Genomic DNA, 24,207 nt, shown 5'->3' with positions numbered 1-24,207 from the left:
CTTGAGTCATCCTAGGGTCTTTCAGAAGCAGGGAGAAGGGGCTGGGAGTTCTGAGTGGAACAGCCTGTCGGCATCCCACTCTCACCAGGGCCCTACACTGTACCCCTCCACTCCCCAGTGCAGAGGCAGTCCAGCGGTCTCCCCTCACCCCAAACAATGGAAGGAGGATGGAGGCCATCCCCCAGCTAGGCCGATAGCTGAGCCCTTCACCCTCAGCTGAGCCCACAGCCTGTGGTCAACCCTGGCTCGTGTCCCTTGACCTGAGGAGTTACTGAGAAGGCCACCTTCCCAATGCCCTCCTCGTGACCTCTCCCTGTCTACTGAGGACAGCCTGACTGCCCTTAACAGGGAAACCAGAGACAGGGCCTCTCCCTTACTGCCATCTCCACAGACCCACTCCTTGCTTCCTCCCTTGGACCTTAGGGGGTAAGGCCTCTCCAGGCCGAGCCCAGCCTCCACCTTCGCCAGGGCCCTCCCTGAACCCTCAGCCCCTCTGTTCCAGGTATTTAGGTGCCCAAATCTCTCACATCCTTTAACATACAGCAATATATACAATCCCTTTTTAGGGGGAAGCAGGATACACCATTCCCTGGAACACAGTCCCCAGAGCAGACCCTCCCCCAGGCCTCAGGACACATGCTTGGCCGTCATCACAGTGACCCCTCCCATCACTTCTAAGCCTTGCCAGGGGCGGGGATGGGGCGGTTCCTGCAGGATCCCAGCCTCACCAAGTCCACCTGGCAGATGGCTTTCACTTACAAACCCCTCTTGAGTTCACAGCACCTCAGTAAGACAGGCAGAGCAGGAACTATGACTAGACTATTGCTCCTGCCAAGATGAATAGCTGGAGCTAAGGGGGACTTAGTGATCTGCCTGGAGCGGCACAGAGAATCCCGGCAGTACCAGTACCACCTCCCAGGTGCCCTGTGCCCATCCGGGCTCTCATCAAGGCATCCTCCTCCCAAACTGCTGCCCTCTTCCGTGAAAGCAGATTTCCTCACCTGCCCCACAGACACCAGGCCCTATGGCCCTTCGTAGAGGCAGCAAGTGAACAGACACCAGCCTATGGAGCTGCCTCCCTCTGGCTCCAGGCCAGCCCAGAGCTGCCTCGTTCTCTCCCCACGTCCACCAGGCTGGCCCAGCACCACCATGCCCACTTCACTGTGCTCCCTCCACGGTGGGTACATTGTCGAGGGAAAAACACCTCAGCCATACCATACCACAGACCCAGGACCACACGCTGTCCACACACACAGTCCACACGACACAGCCCCCCGGTGTACGCAGACAGACCCCTGTCACACACAGAAATGATCATAGAGAGATGCTGACACAAAGACAGGAACACACAATGCATATAACCAGATACAAAAAGTCACACAATGACACGTCTGCTGTCAAGCAGGAACACAGAGCACAGAGTCACAGAGGAAGGAGGGATACCTAGACCTCTAAGCTGTGCAGTTACATTCTTAGGCACACCTACAGCTACTCAATCACACCCACCCCGATGCCACAGTCACCACGTCCCCATGCACTCCCACACGCACGTACAGGTACCCTGGAACGCCTGCATGCGCACACACACACCCTCACATCCATGTATCACTCAGGGGCACAACCAGCACCAGGTCACCCCCAATCCAGACACACGGATCCGAGTTGCACACACAGTCAATCCCACGCCTACTCCTGGGTCCTCCCTTCTCCCCCTCCCAGGGCTGATCCAAGAGTAGAACAAAAGCCCTGTGTCCCCTCCTCCCCTTCCCCCTTAACTCTCCTCTCCCCCTCCCCCCTCACCCCACCCCATCCCCCCACCCCCGTCAGCGTCCATTCCCTTTGTCCTCCTGCAGTTGAGCCTGAGCGGGAGTCCAGGCAGAGCGGCAGGGACATTGCGCCCAGGCTGTCAGGGGTGCAGGGCGGCAGGACAAACAGGAGTGGTCAGTGCACGAGCAGCAGCTGCAGAGAGCCTGGGAGAGGTCATGGCCAGGTAAGTGCCAGGTGCATCTGGGGACTTAGGATGCAGGACCCCCCTGGCTCTGTCATGTCTACAAGTCTGAATGTGTGTTTGTGGGTGTATGTGTGACTGTGAAAAAGAAACAGGGTGGCATGTCAACTTCTAGGGGCTGGGTACCTCAGTCTGTGTCAGCACCCTTGGCCTGAGGTGCCTAGACTCTTAGCTGGGATAAGAGAAAACTAGATCAAGCCCTGCCTGGAAATCCCTACCTTTCATGTTCCAATGGGTTGTCCTTCGGCCCCCAGACTGGAAATCCCTAGGGTGGAAACTGGGTCTGATGTCCCAGTGTGTCCACAGTGCCCAGTGCAGGAGACAGCAGGAGAATGAATGAAAAAGTACTGGCGCACTCCCCAGGAGGGGACTCCCTCCCTCTCCCCTAGCAGCCCCTTGTGCCGGGACATCTCTGCAGAGAGAAGTCCCACCTGACGCTGATGAGACCTGCCCTCTTGGATGTCAGCTGAGAGTGGGCTGCCTCCTCAGCCAGTGGAAAATAGAATGAAGGCAGCATGCTCCCATGACCCCTATCAACTCCTTCCGGTGGTCCTGCGCTGCTCCTTGGGATACACCCCAACCTTGGCAAGTGTGGCTGAGCCGCTAGGCATGCAGAGTCTACAGCCAGGTGGGTTCAGGGCCCAGCCCCTCTACTTGGGCAATGTAGTTAACTTCCTGGGACCCTGCCCATCAGGAAGCTCATTTCCTCTGATGCTAAGACAGGGGATTCACCACACTGGATGGCCCAGGCATAAACAGTGAAAGCCAGACTGACTCCTGGGCAAGATCTGACCTCCAGGGCAAAGCAGTCTCAGGGAAGGCAGAGCAGCTGGGATCAGGAGAATGGAGGGAGAAGCAAGGAGCAGAGAGCAGAGGTCTGCTCCCCTAGAGTAAGTTGCTACATAAAGGTGTGTACTCCTTGTCCCTGGAAGTATGCAAGCAGAAGCTATATGTTCATAATGGCCAAATCATAACCAATCCGTTACAGCCCTTCAGGCTACAGAACCCTTTCACAAACACCCCTCCTTTGATCCTCACAGCAACCTCTGAAGGGCAGGTTCCATCTATGTGATTGTTTCCTCATGACAAACTCAAAAAAGAAGAGGGGAAGAAGTCTAAAGAAACTCTTCAGGTTTGTGAGGGTCAAATGAAATTATGTACATAAAAGCAACTAACACATGTGGTGTGCTCCCTTCCTCTTGGGTAAAAACATGTAAGGAAACACTTGTTGAGTTTGTACTGTATACCTAGCACTTTTCATACATTCCATTTCACAGTCAACAAGTCACCACAACCATGTGAGAGAGGCATTATGACCGCATTTTAGATAAGGAACCTGAAGGGGAGTAACTTGAGCAGGTCACACAGCGAGTCAGGGGCACAGGCAGGATTAGCACCCGGATCAGTCCTTGGAGCCAGCTCTTTCCACTCCCCCACAGGGCTTCCTTGAGAACAGAAAACTTACGAAAAAGGTCAACTTCCCTCTCAGCCTGGGCTCTAACCTCATGTCCTCTTTCCCTCTGGGCCTCTGCACAGGCTGTTCTCTCAGCTGGAGACTTCCTCCCTCCACTCCCTTGCCTTCACCTGGCTAATGCTACTTATCATTCTCAGTCTCCTAATGCTCTGTACTTCCCCATGGGACCCTGCCACACTGCGAGCTCCAGGAAGGCAGGGACTATGTCTTGTTCACTGACTGGCACAGAAAAGGCTCTCAATAAATACTAACTTAATGTATTCACTCGACCTATTATGGGCCAGATCCTGTACTCTTGGGGAGGGGCAGACATTAAATAGAATAATCAGGGTGTGGTCAACAGGGAGCACCTGTCGGAGATCCCAAGGAGAGTGGACGGGGTGAGGAGATGGGGGTAGAGTTATACCCCCCGCACATACTGGATCTCTGTGGGGTCGATTGAATTCCTTGACCAAAGGCTACAGCTCCTGTCAGAGGGCCCTCCTTATACAGATATTTTGTGCAGGTTCCAATAATCTCCCAGCCCTCCGCCTTTAGACCTTGGGGAGGTAAAGTCTCCCTGCTATTGGTAGCCACATGGCACTGCTCTATCCCTTGTGGGAGTCCCAAAACACTGTCTATGCTTTTGTAAATCCTTCCTTTATTAGAATCTCCTTAAGTTACCCCATCTGAGAGCATGCCATCTGTCTCCCGCCAATACTGATAGGAAAAAGCTTAGCACGTCTGAAGAACAGAAAGAGCAGTATGGCTGATTGGGTAAGTGGAGGAGGAGGTGGTACAGCTAAGACAGGGTCTAGACCTTCAGGTAGGCTGGGACTAGCTCATTGAGGCCATTAGGAATCTCGACGGGTGGACGGAAGGAAGAGTGGTTGCATGAATGAAAGCACACTAGTTAAGATAATGCGCGCCTGCCTGAGTAAACCAGTGAACCAACGGAAGGAATGGTGGGTGAGAGGCCTCCTGCCCTCTAACCGGGCCCCAGCCAGGTGGATTTGCCGACGACGCGGTCTGTGTTCTCTGCTCGGCAGGACGCTGGAGGGCCCGGTGCCGGAGGAGCCGGAGCTGGATTGGGGCTCCGAGGAGCCGTGCACGGGGTCCTGCCACGCACAGCGCATCCTGCAGACCCTGAATGCGTATCGGCGGAGCGGCACCCTCACCGACGTGGTGCTACGTGCCGGCGGCCACGACTTCCCATGCCACCGCGCAGCGCTTAGCGCGGGCAGCACCTACTTCCGCAGCCTGTTCGCGGCTGGGCAGCCAGAGCGTGGCCTGGCTATGGTGCCCGTGGTACCCGAGGCGCCGGGCCCTGCCGGGACAGCGGTGGCGACGGCGCTGGCCGTGGTGCTCGACTACCTGTACGGAGCGGGCGTGCGGCTGCGCGCGGAGGACGAAGCGGCCGCGGTGCTGGCGCTGGCCGAGCGACTGGGCGTGGCAGGCCTGCGCGAGGCCTGCGCGCGCTTCCTCGAGGGTCGCCTGCGCGCCGCTAATAGCCTGGCGCTGCGTCGCGTGGCCGCTGCCTTCTCCCTCGCCTCTCTGGCCGAGCGCTGCGGCCGCGTGCTGCGCCAGGCCTTCGCCGAGGTGGCGCACCACGCCGACTTCTTGGAGCTGACGCCCGACGAGGTGGCAGCGCTTCTGGCCGACCCAGCGCTGGGCGTGGCGCACGAGGAGGCCGTGTTCGAAGCGGCCATGCGCTGGGTGCGTCACGACCCGCCAGCCCGCCGCGGACAGCTGCGGCGCTTGCTGGAGCACGTGCGCCTGCCCTTGCTGGCGCCCGCCTATTTCCTGGAGAAGGTAGAGGCCGACGAGTTGTTGCAGGCCTGCGGTGAGTGCCGCCCGCTGCTGCTAGAGGCCCGTGCCTGCTTCATCCTGGGCCGCGAGACCGGCACACTGCGGGCCCGGCCGCGGAGGTACGCCCTGCCCCCTCCCTCCCAGCTGCCCCTTGCCTCCTGCCCTGCGTTATTTCCTATGTTATTCCCTTGTTCAACCGCTCTCTCAGTCCGCCATCATCCTTTAATCCTATCACTTGATCATGCCTCTTGAATGAGACTGTCATACATACAACAGACATTTCATAGGCTTGGTGCTGGGTCCTTAAAGAGTTCACAGTCCAATGGGGGAAATGCAGGGATCTCACATCTCGTGCACATTCTGCCTCAGTGCGGACTCAGGAGTGATTTGGAAACACCCTTTACCCTCAGGGAGCACAGTCTAGTAAGGGGCATAAATAGGCAGGGCTTGGGGGAAAAAAAGAAAGGCTTATTCCCACCCCTGGAACACCAGACCAGAAGAATTTGGGTGGAGTAGTCAAGATGGTCTGTCACCCTCACAGGAATAAGGGACAGACTCTGTCTTACTCATCACTGTATCTCCAACAGTAAGCTCAGGGCCTGGTGCAAGATGTTCAATATTTGTCAAAGGAATTAGGTAGGAATTGGCTAAAGGGTTTGGAAATTCTGGTGGGGTCAGTGGGAGGGAGAATGATTTGCTGAAAGGGCGTGTAGCCTGGTTCAATGGATTTAGTGATTAGGGGATAAGTTTAGGAGATGGTTATAGGAGGAGGGACACAGCAAAATTAGTCCACGATGGAGGTCAGAAAAGGGTGAAGAGAATGAGTTAGTGGCACACCAACTTGGGCTTGAATTCCACCTCTGTCTCCTACAGCTACATGACTTTTGCAAGCCAAAGTCAGGATTAAACAAGGTGATTTTTCTAGGTAAGGGTAAGGACTCTGTAAAGATTCTTTTCTTGTAACTTAGAGGTCAGTAGAATGGGGTAAGGAGTAGTGCCCCTCTTCCCCTCAATAGCCAGAGGGGAGGCTGAAAGTGGCAGAGTCCAGCATGCGGAGGGTGGGGAGCAGAAGCGCACGGAAGGGCAGCAGGACCATATAGTGCAGTCCATGAGCGGGTGAAATAGGGCTGAAACACGTGTGTGGGTTAATCGGCATTGGGCTTGTCCCCACGCCAGATTCATGGACCTAGCTGAAGTGATCGTGGTCATCGGCGGTTGCGATCGCAAGGGGCTCCTTAAGCTGCCGTTCGCCGACGCCTACCATCCCGACAGCCGACGCTGGACCCCACTGCCCAGCGTGCCCGGCTTCGCGCGCTCAGAGTTCGCGACCTGCACTCTCCGCAATGACATCTACGTCTCTGGTGAGGGCGGAGCCATAGCCGGAGTCCCACAGGATTGGCTCATCACTTCCCGTGCGCCGCCCTCTGTTCTTCCCTCCAACCAGGCTATAGGAGCAGATCGGTCCTGATAACCTACAGTTACTGGCTGAGGTGGTACGGCAGAGCCAATCACCGGTGTGACTCCACCCTTGCAATGTTGACTTCAACTCAGATTAGTACTCATCACTTCTCTTTAGCCTAGCATGTGCTGTGCATTATGCTAAGCAGCTTACATTAGTTATTTAATTCCCATTACAACCCAATTTTATAGGGAAATTAAGAATTTCCCCTGTTGTCTTGACAGTGGCAAAGATCGGTTTGATACCAGTGGATGGTGCCCGCCCTGAGATTCGAGCCCTAGAGGCTCAGAGAATAAAACACAGTCCCTGCTCTCCTGGGGATAGCAAGAGGGCCTGGGAACAACAGCTGCTTCTCTCTCCCTAGGAGGCCACATCAACAGCCGTGATGTGTGGATGTTTAGCTCCCATCTGCACACCTGGATCAAGGTGGCCTCACTGCACAAGGGCAGGTGGAGGCACAAGATGGCGGTCGTGCAGGGGCAGGTAGGGACACCCGGAAGCTGCTGCCTTGGGCTCAAGGTAGAGATCTATGGACTGACGGGGGGAAGTCCCTTTACAATCCGCTCCCTGTAAGAAGGGATCTGAGGCCCCCAAAAGAAAAAAGGACTTGCCCAAAGTTGCATAATGATGCTAATGCTAATAATGATAGTAATTACTGTAATAGTACAGCCTAGTAGCAGGTGGTCAAGGGTGTGCGCTCTGGGGCCGACGAGCCTCGGTTTGAATCTTGACTCTGCCACTTAAGACCAAAAAGAAAAAGGAAAAAAAAAATCTGCCAATTATCTTTGCAAGCTACATCCCTAATTCAGAAATGCAAATAAAAGTGCTTCTTAGGATCACTTAAGTAAGGTGGTAAACCTTTAAGAAATTAGTAGGTATTTTTATTAAGCATCAACTTGGTGCCAGTTATTTTACAGATCTAATCTGTATTCAACACCCATCCTACAAACCAGTATCATCCGGTTAGTACAGGAAAATCTGCTAAGGGAGGTTCAATTATGGGGAGTCAGGACGCGGAGCCAGGAGCTGGGATGCGCCCCTGGTGGGATAGTTTCTCCACACACAGCCAGAGGCTGTGGGGCCGAGACGCAGACAGCCCTGACTCTTGGCGACCCCCTCATCCACAGCTGTTCGTGGTGGGCGGCTTTGACGGCCTGCGGCGCCTGTGCAGCGTAGAGCGCTATGACCCCTTCTCCAACACCTGGGCTGCTGCGGCCCCGCTCCTAGAGGCAGTGAGCTCAGCTGCCGTGGCACCCTGCGCCGGCCGGCTCTACGTGATGGGGGGCGCCGGGCGGGACGGCGTCAACACCAACAAGGTGAGCTGGGAGAGGGCGGTGGAGGCCTGCTGTGTGCCTGGCGCAGAGCTGGGCCTTTCATGTCCTCGTCCACGCACTGAGGAGTCATCCCCATGTTTCAGGCAAGGAAATGAATTCAGAGATGACCCAAAGGTCACACAGTAGGTCTGGACCCGAATGCTTGGGCTGGTGCCATATGGGTTTCAGAGATCTAAAAAATTAAGTGAGGACAAGGGTGGGACTAGTTAAAATGCTTTTCCTCCATTCCAAAATACAATACACTTGGGACTTCCCTGGCAGTCCAGTGGTTAAGACTCTGCACATCCACTGCAGGGGGCATGGATTCGATCCCTGGTCGGGGAACTAACATCCCACATGCCACGTGGTGTGGCCAAAAAAAAAAAAAAACACTCATTATTGAAAATTTAGAAAACAGAGAAATAGAAAAAAGAATCATCCATAATCTCACCACCTAAGGATAACTACTACCATTATTTGGTGCAATGCCTTCTAAGCTTCCTCTGAGTTGACTTTTGCTTTTGTTTTAGTTTTAGTAAAATTTTGTATTCTGTTTTTTCTTGTTCCAAGTATAAGCACTTTCTACATGCTTAGAAACTCTTCACAGCCATCATTTCAATGTCTGTGTAACAGTCAATGGAGTGGATGAATCACAGTCTACCAAATTTTCTATTGTACATTTAGGCTTTCTGTGAATAAAAACTGATCTTCGTTGTGGCAGCTCCCTCCCCACCCTGATGGCCTCACAGGCATGTGATCCTGAGATCTGACTCTTTCCCAAACTAGGATCTCTCACCCTCCTCATTCCCCCTCCACTCCCAGCACACCTTCCTGGGCTGGCTGGGGGAATGCCCTTTAGCACCTTCTTGTGCAGCACTGACATGAATAGGCCATTCTGGGGGTTTCCAAGGACACAACTGAGGAAGTAGGGAGTAAGGTGAGCAGGCAACTACAGGTATGAACCCTCAGAAATTGTAGGCGTCATAAACACCTGTGAGCCTAGGAGGCCTGTGGACAGCTATAGAAATGGGGGCTGCGAGACATCCCAGCTGGAATCTGGTCATGACCTCAGCACACCAGGGAGGAAGAGGGTTGACAGTATATGCAGCCAGGAATGCATCTCCATGGGGGACCTGCTCTGAGAACCCATGCAGATGGTATCTCCACCTCCTGGGATACAGACCTCTTCCTGGACCTTGAAAGATGAAGAGGCTTTTGACAACGGGAGTCCAGGGGGAGGAGCTGGAATGTGGAACCAGACTGAGCACACGTTGAGGGGAGACACACATGCTCAGGCCTGGTGGACATAGGCATATGTGTTGAATGAGTCCCCTTGACCGAGAGAGATAGGAGGTGTGGGCAGCAGGGCAGTTGAGGGGCAAGGCTTCACCTCTGCCACTCCTTCCTCTCAGGTGCAGTGCTTTGACCCCAAGGAGGACCAGTGGAGCCTGCGGTCACCAGCGCCCTTCTCGCAGCGGTGTCTCGAGGCTGTTGCCCTGGAGGACACCATCTATGTGGTTGGGGGCCTCATGAGCAAAATCTTCACCTACAACCCTGGCATGGATGTCTGGGGGGAGGCAGCTGTCCTCCCCAGCCCTGTGGTAAGTGGAGGGGCCTGGGCACAGCCCTGGCACTGGTTCCATTTAGGAGTAAAAACGCACTTCTAAGGATCTGGTTCTCAGAGGTAGTGAGTCCTGTGTCTGACTCCATGCTAGGCGGTTTTACTAGGCGGTAGTTCTCTAGCTTTGTCCCACAGTGATAATCAGCCTTGGGCTTCAAAGATAAGGAGACTGGCCTTAGAGAGGTTGAGGCCACCAGTTAAAGCCATGTAAGGCAGAACCTAGAACCCCAGTCCCAAGTGCTATAGCTTTGGATGGGGGGCTTGGTCTCAATGACCCTGCAGTCTCTCCTGATCTGTAGGCCACCAGGTGGTAGCTTACTGTTGGAGGAGGGGGGAGAATGGAGAGGGGACTTGGTAAGTTTCCCTTGCCTCAGTGATATCAGAGAAGGGAGGTCTAGGCCCTGGACGCTCCACCCCTGCATTTCTTGCCTCCCGGCACTGTTCTGTTCCCTCTCCAAAGAGACTATATAGGGGTATGGATGGATTGGTGATCCCTGCCAGTTCTGACCTCCAGTGATTCTAAGAGCCTGAGATTTCTGGCTTCTCTGAGTCTGGTGGTAATTATTATTGGAGTGCTTACTGTATTTCAGGCACTATGTAAAATGCTTTACATGCTTAATCTCATTAACTGTTAAGGGAACCTTATGAAGAAGGTACTATTATTATTCTTACTTTGCAGATGAGGAAACTGAGGCCCAGAGAGGTGAAGTGACTTGTCTAAGGCCATTCATTTAGTAAGGGTCAAGCCAGAGCTTGAAGTCAGGTCCACCCAATTCTTACCTCTCTACCTTCCAGACTGCCTACTCATATTCTGTGGGTCAAGGTTTTGTTGTCTGGCCTGGCCAGCTAGGGACAGAGGGAGCTCCCGGCTGGACCCTATAGCTAATTGTCTTTCTGTCTGTCCACCCAGGAGAGCTGTGGCGTGACTGTGTGTGATGGGAAAGTCCACATCCTTGGCGGGCGGGATGATCATGGGGAAAGCACCGACAGGATCTTCACCTTTGACCCCAGCAGTGGGCAGGTGGAGGCCCAGCCATCCCTGCAGCGCTGCACCAGCTCCCATGGCTGCGTCACCATCGTCCAGAGCCTGGGCAGGTGACTCATACTTGAACCAGGAGGTGGGGAGGGGAGGGAGAACTCAGGTTCACCACTGCTCCCCTCATGGCAGCTCGGTGTAAACAGCCTCTTAGCTTACTGCCCCTTTTCTTGTAGAAATAAAACCTCCTTCAAAGGTTGGGTCTGTGTTCCAGCTCAAGCCTCCTTTGCCTGGAGAAGTAATGCCCAGTATCTGCTCCCTGCTTTGACTCTTTACAAAACACCTTCATATGTTATTACCTCATTTACCGTCATAATAGCAGCGTGGACATTTTAAAAAATTATGAAATATTTCATGCATAAAAAGAATATATTTTGTATAGTTTAAGAATCATAATAAAATAAATGTGTTCCCACGACCTAGCTTAAGACATAGATCACTAGCTTAAGAAATGCCTTTGTAGGCCCCTCTATTTCCAAACCCATCCCTTCGCACGTTCCTCCCAAGAATTGTCACTATTCTTAAATTTCAGATTATCGGCACTTAAAAAAAAAACCTTTTAGTGAGCTAGTTACTAATATCTGTATTTTACAGAGAAGCAACTGATTTTAAAAGATAAGGAGACTCACCCAAGGCCACATACTTAGTAAGAGGCAGAATCTATGACTCATAGATTCCATGAAGCTTTAGAATCTATGAGACACTTCTGGCCAGGATGGTTCTCCCTTTCTAAACCACCCTCTCCAATTCAAACACCTATAGCAATGATAGATAAAATTAAAAGCCAGACAACTGAGGCATAGGCTTGTAAGTAAGCAAACATGTCTGAGGACCAGAAACAGAATTGTAAAACGTAAGGCAGAAGCTCAAGCTTCTAAATTCAGATTCTGGGATAAAGGCTTTAAAACCAGGATGACAAACCAGGGTCACTGCTAGAAGCCTGGGCCAAGGTGGGGCTCCCCCGCTCACGAAAGAAGCTGAAACAAAACAGAACAGTTGTAGAACCCTGAGCAGCCTCGGGGGTCAAGACTCGCAGTAAACTGGAGGCCCCCGGTAGTGGGCACCAGAGCCACAGGCCTCTAAGACACCAACGAGCCCAGCTTTGCACCTGGATGTGTGAGATCCCCAACATCAACGTGGGGTACAAGCTCCTGATGCCATTATAAGCGCCTGGGTTGGTCTGGGGCTGAAGGGCAGCAACATAAAACTGCTGGGTCGGGAGGGGTGAACTCAGTAGAAAGAGAGGGAACAAAGGACTGATGCCACAGACTCTGTGAATCAAGGCCCAGCGGTTCAGATTCTGTGCCTGTATTTCTGAGGCCCAGAGGAGCTAGCCAGGCCCCACCTGGGGCTCCCCTTATTTGCACTCAGATTGCCTTCTGAAGAGCTGTCATCTGCTCCTCCATCTCCTCCAGCACAGGGCCAGCACTAAGCCCCTAGCCATCTTCCAAAGCCCCAGGGCCCTGTCTGCAGGATCTCTCCAGCTGGGGCTGACCCATCACAGAGCAGCATAAAGGCCCGGGTCCCAGCTGAGCTCCTACCCTCCGATTATCCCAGATTAGGGAGCCTGTGACCATCTGGACACAGCTGATAATGGCAGAGGGGGAGGGGAGTGGAGTAGAGGCCCAGCCTCAGAGCCTTCCTGCTCCCACCCCATGCATAACACCCAGGACAAAGCAAAGGTGCTGTACTGCTTGCTTACCCAGGCGAAAGCCGGAGTGGAAAGGGTAGGGGCAAATCCAGGGCAAGCTCTCCCCAGAGACATGGGCATCTTACCCAGGCTCAGCACTTCTGTGTAGCCAGACAGATTGCCCAGTTTCCCCCATGATGGCCATTTGTGCCCCAGTGCTTGCTCATGCAAGTGCCAATGCCCTTTGCTGCTCTGTCTGCCTGGGCAGACCTGACACCATACACCCAAGAGCTGACCACTCCCTCCTTGTACCCCTTCCTTATCAGCCCTTCTTCCATCACCTGACATATGGCCAGGCCTTCGTGTGACATCTCTGGTCTCTCCTGACACACCCATAGGATGCCTCTTGAGGCAGGAAAGGTGTCACCTTCATCTCTGGGTCCTCCAGTGACTGGAACAAACCCTTCCACTGAATACCTTAAATCAAGGTTTCCTGGATTTCTATCTCATAATACCTGTGAGGTAGTTACTACTGCTCCCCTCCCCACCTCCCACCTCCGATTACAAATGAGTAAACAGACTCAAGAGTTGTGAAGTGACCTGCTAACTAAGGTCACAGGGCTGGTGAGTGGTGGCAGAGCCAGGATTCCAACTCGGGTCCAGCTATCTCCAAAGTCTGCTTCCTCCATGCAGCCTCTGCTAATCTGAGAAAATGGTGTGGGGCACAGCAAAGCAGTTGTTTAGAAGCAGGAGATAACATCATTTCCACGTGGGAAATTCCAGCTTGATAGGATACTGTCCCTGACCTTCTGGGCTTCCGACTTGATGAGACATGGTGCTTGTCCCTGGTGAGTGAGGCTCACAGGAACACAAGCAAAAGGTGACAGCCACGTGTCCTAATTACAAGGACTACTGGTTAGACCGAGACCATATACAGAGGATCCCTCTGGCTCCTAGTCCACTGCTCTCTGGCACCCCAGGCTGCCTGCTGAATGTGAACTGTTACCATTCAGTTCAGAGGGAAGCCAGACAAGTCCATGACCCCTTAGCCACACACGGGTTTGCCATCTTCTCACCGGCTGAGAACAGAGACAACTCTTGGTATGCAATCAGAAAACGATGAACCCAAATTTAATTTTTGAGTTTCTTTTTTGAGTAGATCTATTTGTAAAGATTGATATTTTATGACTGTAATTCTTTCTTAGCGGGCTTTCAAAGAACAAGGAGAACTTTACTTCTTACATAATAGAATAAAACTTTCTATTTTGTAATCACTATATGGACTTGTTGAATTCTTTTATAAATCTGAAACATATCCATGCTGTATATGCTACCCACCCATTAGTACAGGAAAAAACATAGTATATGTAGAGTTCCCTACTATCTGCAGTTTTAGGTAACCCCTGAGGTCTTGGAACGTATCCGCTGCAAAAAAGGGGGGACTACTGTATTAAGTTGTTCAAGAGGAAAGATTTCATCACATAATTCTTTGTGACAAAAACCTGGACTATCCCATTTTGCTCAAAGACAATGTGACAGTATGTATCTTTCATGATGACTATGCCCCCAAATTTACTTGGTAGTTTGTTACAGTTCATAGAGACAAGCTGAAGGCAGCTGTACATAAAGATGAGTGGAGAAAAACAGATGCTGTAGAAATTTTTAAAATTCATTGGTCATCTGAATTGACCTTTATAAATCTAAAAGTGAAAATGTTTTAAAATTATGAAGCAAAGAAAATGGCTATCCTCTCTTCAACAAAGTTATAAGCAACCAAATTTTTTTTTTTTTTTTTTTTTTTTTTTTTTTTTTGCAGTACGCGGGCCTCTCCCTGTTGTGGCCTCTCCCATTGCGGAGCACAGGCTCTGGATGCACGGGCTCAGTGGCCATGGCTCACAGGCCCAGCCGCTCCGCGGCATGTGGGATCTTCCCGGACCGGGGCACAAACCTGCGTCCCCCGCATCGGCAGGCGGACTCTCAACCATTGCGCCACCAGGGAAGCCCCAACCAAAATTTTTTAAGGCACTGCATGTTGACAAGCCAAGTGTAATACAAAACAAAACCAAAAAAGCCCCAGAAGCTAGAGCTTATTAGAGATGTATTTGAAATCTGGAATGAGCAGCTACAAGATAAATACCTTCACTTCATGGCAGCTGATAAACATTTCACTGCCTTCAAGTAACATTGCTCATTTGGGGTATATATCCTTCTAGACAATGAAAGTGTGAAGTTGTTTGCTGTTATAACTCATATATGTATATGTATGTATACACATAGAAATATATGTATATATGACAGCTCTACAGAGATACAATTCACATACCATAAAATTCACCCATTTGAAGTTTACAATCCAGTGTTTTTAGTATATTGTTATGCTGTTAATACTTGCTAAATTTTAAATATTTTGGATACTTGTTAAAATTTATAATAAAATTTACTTTCACTATTCCTTTATTCTTACAGTGACTTAAAATATAAAAGGGGGGTGTTTATGGGCCCAGGTGGTAAATAGTGATGGCTATTTTTTCTGGTATATTAAGGGTAAAATCAGTGAGTAAAAGATCCATTTCCTCTGGTCCCCCTCCTGATGGGAAAGCAGCCCCCCTACAGTACCTATGCTCTCCCTTCCCCTCCCCCTGTAAAGCAAATACATTATTAAAGGTTACGGGAGCCCTACCCTCTCTCTAGGCAATTTTGGATTTTAATGGCTCCAGCTTCTCTGGTTCACCACACAAAGGACTGTCGGGTGCAAGCTCGTCATGGGGGCAGTCAATGGCTTGCCAGTGAGGGCAGGATGAACCCATCATAGCTGTCCTCACCAGAGGACAAAGGCCCAGCTGCACCTGGCCGGCTGAACTATTAGTGCAATACAGGACTGAGCAGCAGAAGTGTGGTTTCATTTGAATTTCAGAGCTACAGGTCTCCATCTTTTTTGTTGTTGTAGAAACAAGAGTTTGGGATAAGTTGTTGCCAATCTAGGATCTCATGTTACTTGTTCTCAAATGAGAAGTGGTAATCTCTCTGAAACAGTCTAAGTACAGCTGACCCATGAACAATATGGGTTTCAACTATACCGGTCCACTTATATGCGGATTTTTCTCAATGGTAAATACTATAGTACTAAACTACCCGGGGTTAGTTGAATCCACAGATGCTGAACAGCAGATATGGAGGAACCGCATATACAGAGTTGACTGTTAAGTCAGGGTCTGCACCCCTGATGCCCCCATTGTTAAGGGTCAAACTGTATTTTCCTAAGATGTATTGCATGGGTTAATCAACACTGCTATAAAATGAAGTTAGTAATGGAATCTGCCCATAACAGGGATGTTGGGAAGATTAAATAATACACCCACAGCAGGCTCAGGGCATATAATAATCTATAACAATAATCTCCTCACCATGGTCATGCTGCTTATCAAGTTATAAATGTAGCTTTGATTAGTAACAAATAGAGAAATGGCTTAATAGCCATTTCATAAAATAATGTCAAGACCTCATGTCTCTTAGGGAGAAAATAGTTAAGAAAAACTATCTTTAGAGACAGAAAATGTTGACTATCAACGATACCTAAATGTTTTCTTGGTCTGATGTTGACAGGCCTTACTGACATACAACAGCTTCATTTATACGTAGCCACACTGGAGCTCAGAAACAATCACTAAATGAAACACGGCACAGAAAAAGGCCATGTAAAATGGGGCTAGTGATACCTGCCCAGCTATGCCCACTCCCCTGTAGAAGCAGAAAGCATGGCCCCTGTGGTCAGGGCCCTTACAGTTAGGATGGGGAAGAATCCATTACCATGAAGTTAGCTATTAATGATTTCCAAGAGGATAGATATGCTAAGTAGGTAGTAATAACAGCTAGCATTTACTGAGCACTTGCTATGAGCCAGGCACTGCTAAAAACATGCAGATGAACAGAGGCACAGGTATGTAACTGATGTGCCCATGCTTGTACTGCTAAAAGTTGTGGATTTAATTTTGAATCCAGACAGACTGACCTGAAGGCCTGGGCTTATAACTTGTCTCCAGATGATATAAATGACACATAGTAGGGAAACACACTGATATTTAGATCTCCTTTAACTCCCATAACAGCCCTGTGAGGTAACTGAGGATCAGAAAAGTCCAAAGGCATCCTCTCAGTGAATGAGTGCTGGTGCCAGCATTTAAACCCAGATCTCTGATTGCAAAGCCCAGTTTCTCCCCACAACCCCTTGAGTCTCCTTTGTAAAGTGCTCTGCAAGGGAAAGGTATCCTCCACTCTCACTGTGCTGACACCCTCACAGCTTTTGCCTCATTTCCCAACTAGGAGTGGAGATTAGCGGACCTGGGGTGGGAGATGGGAGGGTGTGCCAGCCCCAAGCCTCCACTCTGCTGTGGGTTATAGCAGCCTTTTCAACAGTGGTTTGCAAAACCAGATTGTCTGGGGGTGGAACCCATCTCCCTAAAATTAACCATCATCTGGACCCCACCAGTTCCTGTGCCTTTCCTGGTTCTACAGTGCTGTTGGTCTCCAACCTTGTTTGCCCTTTAGGCCTATTCCCACACTCTCCCATGCCAGCAGGTGTTCTTTCCTTGCCTGATGGGCAAGTGGTTCAATCAGCACCCAGCTTTTGAGGCCCCCATCACCAGCTGCCAGGAGTCCTAATGACCAGAACCTAATAACTCTTCAGAGCCTAACAATAATCTTTTGGTGAAGAGTCCATGGAAGGCTTCAGCACTTGCTTCCATGTTGCCAACAGCCATTATTCCCACCAGGCAGTCCCAAGGCCATTTCACAACATGGTCTTGGCTGACCAGCATCAACACCTTGCCTACTGAGGGGAGGGGCCACGGCATGAGTCTGGCCACAAGGTTAGACATCAGATGCACACCTGGAAACCTGAACCTCAAAGGAAGTGAAGCAAAGAAAAGGACGGCTGAAAAAATCATTCACTGGGAATCTCAGGGTGGTAGTGATGACATCCTCTAAGGTAGTTTGCACTTCTTGATGAGCTGTGATTATGGAATGCTCATGTCAGCGCTACATTACATCTTACGTGATTTTCTTAAGTAACTTAACACTTACTTTAACCCCTCCTCCACCTGAGTAATGGGTAGACAGAGGTGTTCACACTGATAATTCAAGCTGCATACTTGCACACTAATAATTTGCATACTTTTCTGCACGTGTTACACTTCATGAGTTTACTTCTCCCTCCCCAAGCTACTTTGGTGCACCCTTCCTGTTACAGCACCACCTGGTGGTATGTTAACAGCACTACTGAATGACAGACTTGACCTCCAGTTTTAAGTTTGCAGAAAACTCACTAGGAAAATAAATTTAAAAGATCACCTGATCAAATATGCAAAGAACTGACTGGCAATGCCAGTACTAGACACTAAGATTCTAGATGACCAGGACTGTCTTAACCTGTTTCCAGCACCACTACTCCACAGGCACAGGCTCAAATTAGTTGAAATGGTTTCACTACCAACAGTCTCCTCATAAATGAACTACATCATAAGCCCAGAAATAAATACAGGAATAAATCAGCTTAGCTCAGTTCTCACGTTAACATTTTTCAGTAACCACCTCTCTCAGCCCTTTCCATAAAACTTTCTTTCGCTTGAGAAAGGGCTCATTCCTGGAAACGTGCCACTCCAGGGTAAGGGAAAGCACAGGGAAATGAAAAAATTTGTATTCAGGCTCTAGTTCCTAGCCACAAGATAAAACATTTACATGAACCCACTCCCTGGAACACAGTAAATGGTCATTAACACATGAGCTATTTCAGTGGTTGGAGAATTGTAAAGTATTTCTACTACTGAGACATGGTCTCAACTCCATTAACACTGACAGAAACAATGAGATGTTACTCTCTAGACAGTAGAAACATCCAAGGCTCTGTTAAAAGGGGACACACACACAGATAATGTCAGCGTGCCCTCAACATAATTCACTACCTCTAATTAATCTTGTAGGATTTTTATGCCAGCCTGTCCCTCACTAGTTTCACCTGAATAAGTGAAAAGCACCCAATTTCTAATAGATACATAACAGCAAACACCTTCAAAATATCACAGATAAAACTGTAGATAATTTAAATGTTCTTTATACTTTTCTAGAGTGTAATGGTTAAGAGAACAGGACATAGAAATGTGGATTCTAACCGCAGCTCTATAATGCTTAGGCAAACTTACTTCTGAGCATCAGGCTCTTTCTTCATCAGCAGCACAATCAAATTCCCTTTTAGAGATGTTGAGGATTAAATGAGAATGTATATACCTAGAAATGAACACCACCTAGAGCACAGCATAACCCAAAACGTAATGGTCATTACATTTTCTATGTGTAATAGAGAAAATGATCCTAAATACGTCCTTCTAAACCTCTAACCCTGAACTCCAGGTTGAGTCAATCAAGGTGCTGCCCTGTTAACAATCGGCCACCACCGTCACCAGATTTACTCCCCCACAAGGTATTTCCTTGGTTACTTCTGCTTGGGTCCTCCTGTTCCGGACCTCTCCTCACAAGTACAACTGAAACCAACAGGATTTTGAGGGAAAGCACACGAACACTGTTAACCAGACAGCCCTAAGAACCTATCAAGCAATGGTCTCATGGAGTGACATGACCATCAGTCTGAATACTGGATGTAGAGTCTAGTCAGGCCACAGGTCTTTTAAAAAGATTTTATTAAAGGTCTTTATAGAGCAACATCCAGACTCCAGATCCAGCGGCCAAGGAGACCCTGAAACCAAATAAAACAAATAAAGTACAATAAGAACAGAAAATACACCTGAATATCCGGTTCGCATGAAAATTAATACACAAAGAATGTCTAGAAACAACGCAACAGGCGCTGGGCACAGGAGGGGCTTGTTGTTACTGTTTTAAGGGGGTTGCTTCAGAACAGCTAATTACTAGCAAGAGTGCCTTGAAAATTTTAAGGGAGGATAATAAAGAAAAACTCATTTACAACAGTGGTAAACGTAGGAATGTCTTAAAGAGACCAAAGGCACACACTCCTCCCAATAGCATACCATGTTAAATGAGTCCCTGGCTCCAACCTGTGTTCTCTCATGTAAAGCAAGTGTAATCCGATTTTTATCCACTAGGTGCTCTCACAGCGTGGGACACAAGTGTTAACAAGGACAATGGGATAGGGTCCTATTCTGCCCCCAGAGGGCCTTACAGACATACCTATTATGCTGTGGGTACCGGCTGAGGCATGGCAGGCGGCTCTGGCTTCCCACCCTTCTGTTCGGAGATGGGAGTGGTGGGCAGTATTTCATCTTTGGGTTCCACAATGCTCACGTGATCAGGCAGGGGCTTCTTAGGGCCAATCTTACCAGTTGGGTCCCAAGGCAGCATGATCTTTACCTTGATGCCCAGCACACCTAGAAGATGCCATAGTTAAGACCGAGCTATGGTTCCATCGCCCCCCACTACACAACGGGATGGAGCAGAAGGAAAACAGGAGGCTACTCAAGAAGCCCTGGGTCTGGTCCCTTCTCAGACAAATGCCTCTAATCAATCAATGAAGAGGACACTTTTGCAAAAGGAACCCATGCACAGCACCACAGAACGTGGCACTGACAAGGACCAAGAGCAGGATGTGCCCTTTCTGACTCGTCATCGTGTCATCACTGAAGGGTACACAAGTGGCCGAGACAAGGACAAACCAACTCTCTCCAACGAAGCTAAACAAAATTGCTCCAAGACTCCCAGACAAATTCCCCAAACACTGAGGTGTGTATATAAAACCACGTCTACCCGTTTAAAAAGCCCCTTGCCCCAAGCACTCCTGGCTGCTCACCCTGTCTGAGCAGCACGTGGCGCACGGCAGTATCAACATAGTAGTTAACAGGGTCCCCACTGTGGATCATCAGGCCATCCACAAACTTCATGGATTTAGCCCTCTGTCCTCGGAGCTTCCCCGACACCACGACCTCGCAGCCTTTGGCCCCACTCTCCATGATGAACCGCAGCACACCATAGCAGGCCCTTCGGGAGCGCAAGAGACAAATGGCCAGTTGTGTTATCACCAGACAGGATTGCTCAACCCCACCATGCTAAAGAAAAAACACTCATTAGCCTGCACTGACTACTTTCAATGTTCCTTTAATGGAGAGTAAGTCTGACCAGAGCCTGACCCAAGAGCTAGAAACTTTCTTCCATTCCCATCACACCTAATCTTAGGGAATTCCTTAGGGAAACACACGAAGTTCCTTCTAACCAAGTGCTTTCCAACCTTGGCTGCACACTAGGAACGCCTCAAGGTTAAAATGAACCACTCTGGTGTGTGCAAAATTCACCTGGAGGGATTATGACGACAGACAGCTGGGCTGCACCCCCTATTTCCCAATTCAGTGAGCCCGGATTGGAGACTGAGAATTTATTTCTAACCAGTCCTCAGGTGATGGCAGTGATGCTGGCCCACGGACCAAACTTTTGAGAATCACTGTTCTAAGCGGCAGAGCTGGCGTTCAAACCAGGTGGGCAGTCTTCTGCACATCCTTGCCTACAGCACTGCCACCATGTCAACCTGTCTACAGCACAGCTCTAGCGTCCCTCCTCCGCTGAAAAACCTCCCAGGGCTCTGCGTTAAGTATTAACAAATTCCAGACACCCAGGCAAGGCATTTCCATTTACTCCACAAAGAGTGGAACTACTCAAAGAACTGCCAGCTGCAATATTACGAGCAGGCCCAGCGCTAGGGCGAATCTAACCACCTCATGTCCTTCACTCCTCATGTTACTATCTACATACACGGAAATCTGACTAGATTTTAAGCTCTCATCAGGGATGAGTCTTAGCTCTTTACAGTCCCCAGAGAATTAACAACACATAATGGATCTGAATGACTCCAAAAGGAACCCTAACCACTCCCCCGCACCACCCCGTTCTATTTTTGTTTTACTCCCAAAGCACACCCAGAATAGTTCTCCACCAGAGCACCCACCACTCTTTAAAAACTTGATTCTTTACAAGTCTTTCTTATTAGGCCGCCAGTTCAGTGACGACATGGATTAGCAACGTCTTATTGTTAAAACCCTCAGAGACTAGCCGAGCCTGTCACATAAAAAGAGTTCATTTACTAAATGAACAAAATGCTGATATTCTGACCCACAAAAGGACACAACCATTAAAAATCTCAGGACACTTACCTCCGCACAGCAAGGCCTCCTAGGAGTTTGTAACGCAGAGACTCTGCCTGGGCAATGGCACACAGACCTCTCGTGGCCACCTTTTCAGCATAAAGCTTTAAGAAGGAAACAAGGCACATCCTTGAATTTCTTACCTTTGCCACTGTTTTCAAATAAAAACCAGTACATCCATTATACAAGCATACACCATTTTATGTATCATTGTACTACCCAAGTACTAAAGCACTTCTAATGCCCACACCTAACACACACTCAGTGACATAGGCTGAACTATTCCTCATTGCCCTCCCACCCCTAGCTCTTTCTATGGCCACACCAAGGAGACCGATGGGGCATCCAATCCTTCATATGTATCATTACTATACCCAAGGTGAATGTAAAATCCTGCTAAGTGCTTATGAGAAGAACTTCAACAAAATACCAATCCATTTGTATTACTCACTGATCACAAATAACTTTTCAGGGTGATAATATGGGTTTTCAGAAGTACCATCCTAAAGAGCCATTTCCAGGTCCACAGTAACCTCTGGCATAAACCAGGACCACTCACCTCTACACTGCCCTCAGGGAAGCCAAATCTCTTCTGAACCACAGCAGTCAATTCCCGGATCCGCCGGCCCTTCTCACCAAGAACATTCTGTGTCCTGGGGAAAATAAAGAATGGCAATTCACAGCTCTCATAAAATTCCAGATGTGATTTTAAATCTTGTGCACGTGTGGTAGTAAAATCTCATTCATCTGACACAAGCCAAGTATAAATTTTGGATGACAAAAACTAGAGTTAATTTTTTTTCTAAATGCAGCTTAAAAAAATTACATTCAGTAAGACTAAATTCATTGATTGTCCCCCTAAGTTTACAGAAAAGACCACCTTAGTACAGACGACAATTATAGGCGACGGCCAGAAAAACGAATTTTTACCTGGTAGCCAAGATAATGATTTCTGTCCTGGTTGGTGTAACTCGGACCTCAACTCCAGAGTACCCATCTTCAGCCAGCTCCCGAGTGAGAAACTCATTCAGTTCAGCTTTGAATATGCCGTCAGCAACAAACTAACCAAAAAGTAAATTCAAAATTAGGATGTGGGCGCAGGCTCACTTTTTCTAGCCCAGCCTTTCCGCCAATGCAATCCTCATCAAAACTCAACGCCTCCAACAAATGACCCATCATCGATTATTTTACCTTTGCTCCAGAGAAAACATGGCAACCCTTCTCAGACAAATGCCTCTAGGTCATCTTTTGGAAGTTACTTTGACCCAGGGCCCTTAAAACTGTGCCACAGAACGCAGCACAGGGTAGGGGCCACATGGACAAAGAGAACACCTCCAGTCAGACTCGTCATCTTCTCTTCACTGAAGGGTTTTAAAACTGTCATTTATATGTACACATGCTAAACAAAGAACTGCTCTTAAATGGCACATTTAGAACTAATTCAGCACAGCAGGAACACTATGTTTGCAACCAGCAAAAAGAGCAGATAGTGACTTTAGTTAAGCAGTCTCACCTGTAGACACAACTGGGCCCATGAGAATCCCAGCCACCTTAATTATTGCCTTAATTATTCCCAGGTGTTTCACAAAGTCGGCAAATCCTAACTCACAAAAGCGTGTGGATTTCACCTTAACATAGATGTTATGCGTACACAAAATGGCAAATTGTCTAAAACCAAAAGCACTTTACACACTTCTCTCCCATGGAAAAGCAAAGAATTAAACTCAAGGAAGCGTCTTCCCCAGGTCCCCCCTCCATTTCCCCAGAACTTTTCCTTGGCCCCAGCTGGAACAAGAAATTGTCAGTAACCTTCCCGACTGAGGTCTTTGGGGTCAGAAGGCTGCACCCCGACAGGACTAGTAAGAAGACAGGAAGAATACACTGCTACAGTCCTTTCCCAAAGCCACAGTTAAGATGAGGGAAATGGCTCATGCCCTCAAAACACCACACGTTCACTTATTTTATTGATTGACCAAGAAATGCTCACAAGCGCCTTCTCCGGGGGAGGAGGGGTCCCCGGTGCTCATCTCTGCTCTCCGCCCGGAACCGGCAGAAATCTCTCTCTCCCATCCCCACCATACTGCGCTCGCCCGGCTCGGGCCTGCGCTCTATCAACCGCCATCCGCGGCCCACGGGAATGCCACGCGGCCCAGTCACTGCCCGAGGCATGGCAGGGAGCCGCGGGGCTCGCGACGGCACCCAGAGAAACTCCTGACCCGCGCGGCTCCAAAGTTCCCTGCAACCGGGCCCCGGTGTGTCTCACCTTCCTCTTCTTGGATATCTGCACCGCCATCTTGCCGCCACGCGCCGCCGAAAGGAAAAGGAGGGGTTAGTGGGAGGAAGTGCGGATAAAGGGCGCGGTTCGACGACAAAGAACTGCGCGACGTCGACGCCTGTAGGCGCTCATGGGAAATGTAGTTTTTACTTTAGGAAGGAGGTAAAAGGAAAGAAAAGAGTAATGTAGACACCTATAGGAAGAAACAGGATCAGATCAATCGGAACTTAAAAACTACAAGGGAGTTTAGAGTCCAATTCTCATCAGTTTAAAAACGAGCAACGTCCGGCGCAGAGATGGAAATTACAGGTATAAGCTCACACAACAAATGCATGGAACCCTGGTCCCTACACTTTACGCTGTAATGAAAATTGGCTGAAAGCCCTCAATGAAATTCATTGAGGCGCCTATCTCTTCCAATCTGTGTCCATTTCCTCTGTTCCAAATG

At 49.3% G+C, this 24,207-nt stretch overlaps 2 protein-coding genes and 2 non-coding genes across 11 annotated transcripts; 1 reads left to right on the top strand and 3 right to left on the bottom strand.

The window, feature by feature from the left end:
- Nucleotides 1-1,677: 1,677 nt before the first annotated feature.
- KLHL35 (kelch like family member 35) lies at nucleotides 1,678-14,917 on the top strand. 8 transcript variants are annotated; one of them, XM_067750371.1, is made up of 10 exons: nucleotides 1,678-1,990; nucleotides 2,427-2,636; nucleotides 3,049-3,140; nucleotides 4,511-5,389; nucleotides 6,447-6,631; nucleotides 7,094-7,212; nucleotides 7,857-8,045; nucleotides 9,455-9,643; nucleotides 10,574-10,758; nucleotides 14,146-14,917. In XM_067750371.1, the coding sequence occupies exons 3-10, from the start codon at nucleotides 3,091-3,093 to the stop codon at nucleotides 14,348-14,350; spliced, it is 2,001 nt and encodes a 666-aa protein (XP_067606472.1). In that variant the 5' UTR covers nucleotides 1,678-1,990; nucleotides 2,427-2,636; nucleotides 3,049-3,090; the 3' UTR covers nucleotides 14,351-14,917. The 8 variants fall into 8 exon arrangements, with proteins under 8 accessions (XP_067606472.1, XP_067606471.1, XP_067606470.1 ...); XM_067750370.1 differs by having other exon boundaries at nucleotides 2,401-2,636; XM_067750369.1 differs by having other exon boundaries at nucleotides 2,398-2,636.
- Nucleotides 14,918-19,001: 4,084 nt separating this feature from the next.
- Nucleotides 19,002-23,861, bottom strand: RPS3 (ribosomal protein S3). Its single transcript, XM_067750385.1, has 7 exons — nucleotides 23,748-23,861; nucleotides 22,415-22,545; nucleotides 22,044-22,137; nucleotides 21,494-21,588; nucleotides 20,143-20,330; nucleotides 19,527-19,723; nucleotides 19,002-19,074 (listed from the first exon to the last, which is right to left on the bottom strand). Exons 1-6 carry the CDS (start codon nucleotides 23,775-23,777, stop codon nucleotides 19,530-19,532), a joined length of 732 nt encoding a protein of 243 aa, XP_067606486.1. The 5' UTR covers nucleotides 23,778-23,861; the 3' UTR covers nucleotides 19,002-19,074; nucleotides 19,527-19,529.
- LOC137231408 (small nucleolar RNA SNORD15) lies at nucleotides 19,834-19,978 on the bottom strand. The gene has a single exon (XR_010946528.1). It is a non-coding gene; the product is annotated as a small nucleolar RNA SNORD15 (small nucleolar RNA).
- LOC137231409 (small nucleolar RNA SNORD15) lies at nucleotides 22,702-22,851 on the bottom strand. The gene has a single exon (XR_010946529.1). It is a non-coding gene; the product is annotated as a small nucleolar RNA SNORD15 (small nucleolar RNA).
- Nucleotides 23,862-24,207: the final 346 nt, after the last annotated feature.

This window comes from Pseudorca crassidens, chromosome 9 (assembly GCF_039906515.1).
Source record: "Pseudorca crassidens isolate mPseCra1 chromosome 9, mPseCra1.hap1, whole genome shotgun sequence".
Classification (NCBI taxonomy): Eukaryota; Metazoa; Chordata; class Mammalia; order Artiodactyla; family Delphinidae; genus Pseudorca; species Pseudorca crassidens.
The sequence above is the reverse complement of the archived record's forward strand: the minus strand, read 5'-3'. Positions and strand labels throughout refer to the sequence as shown.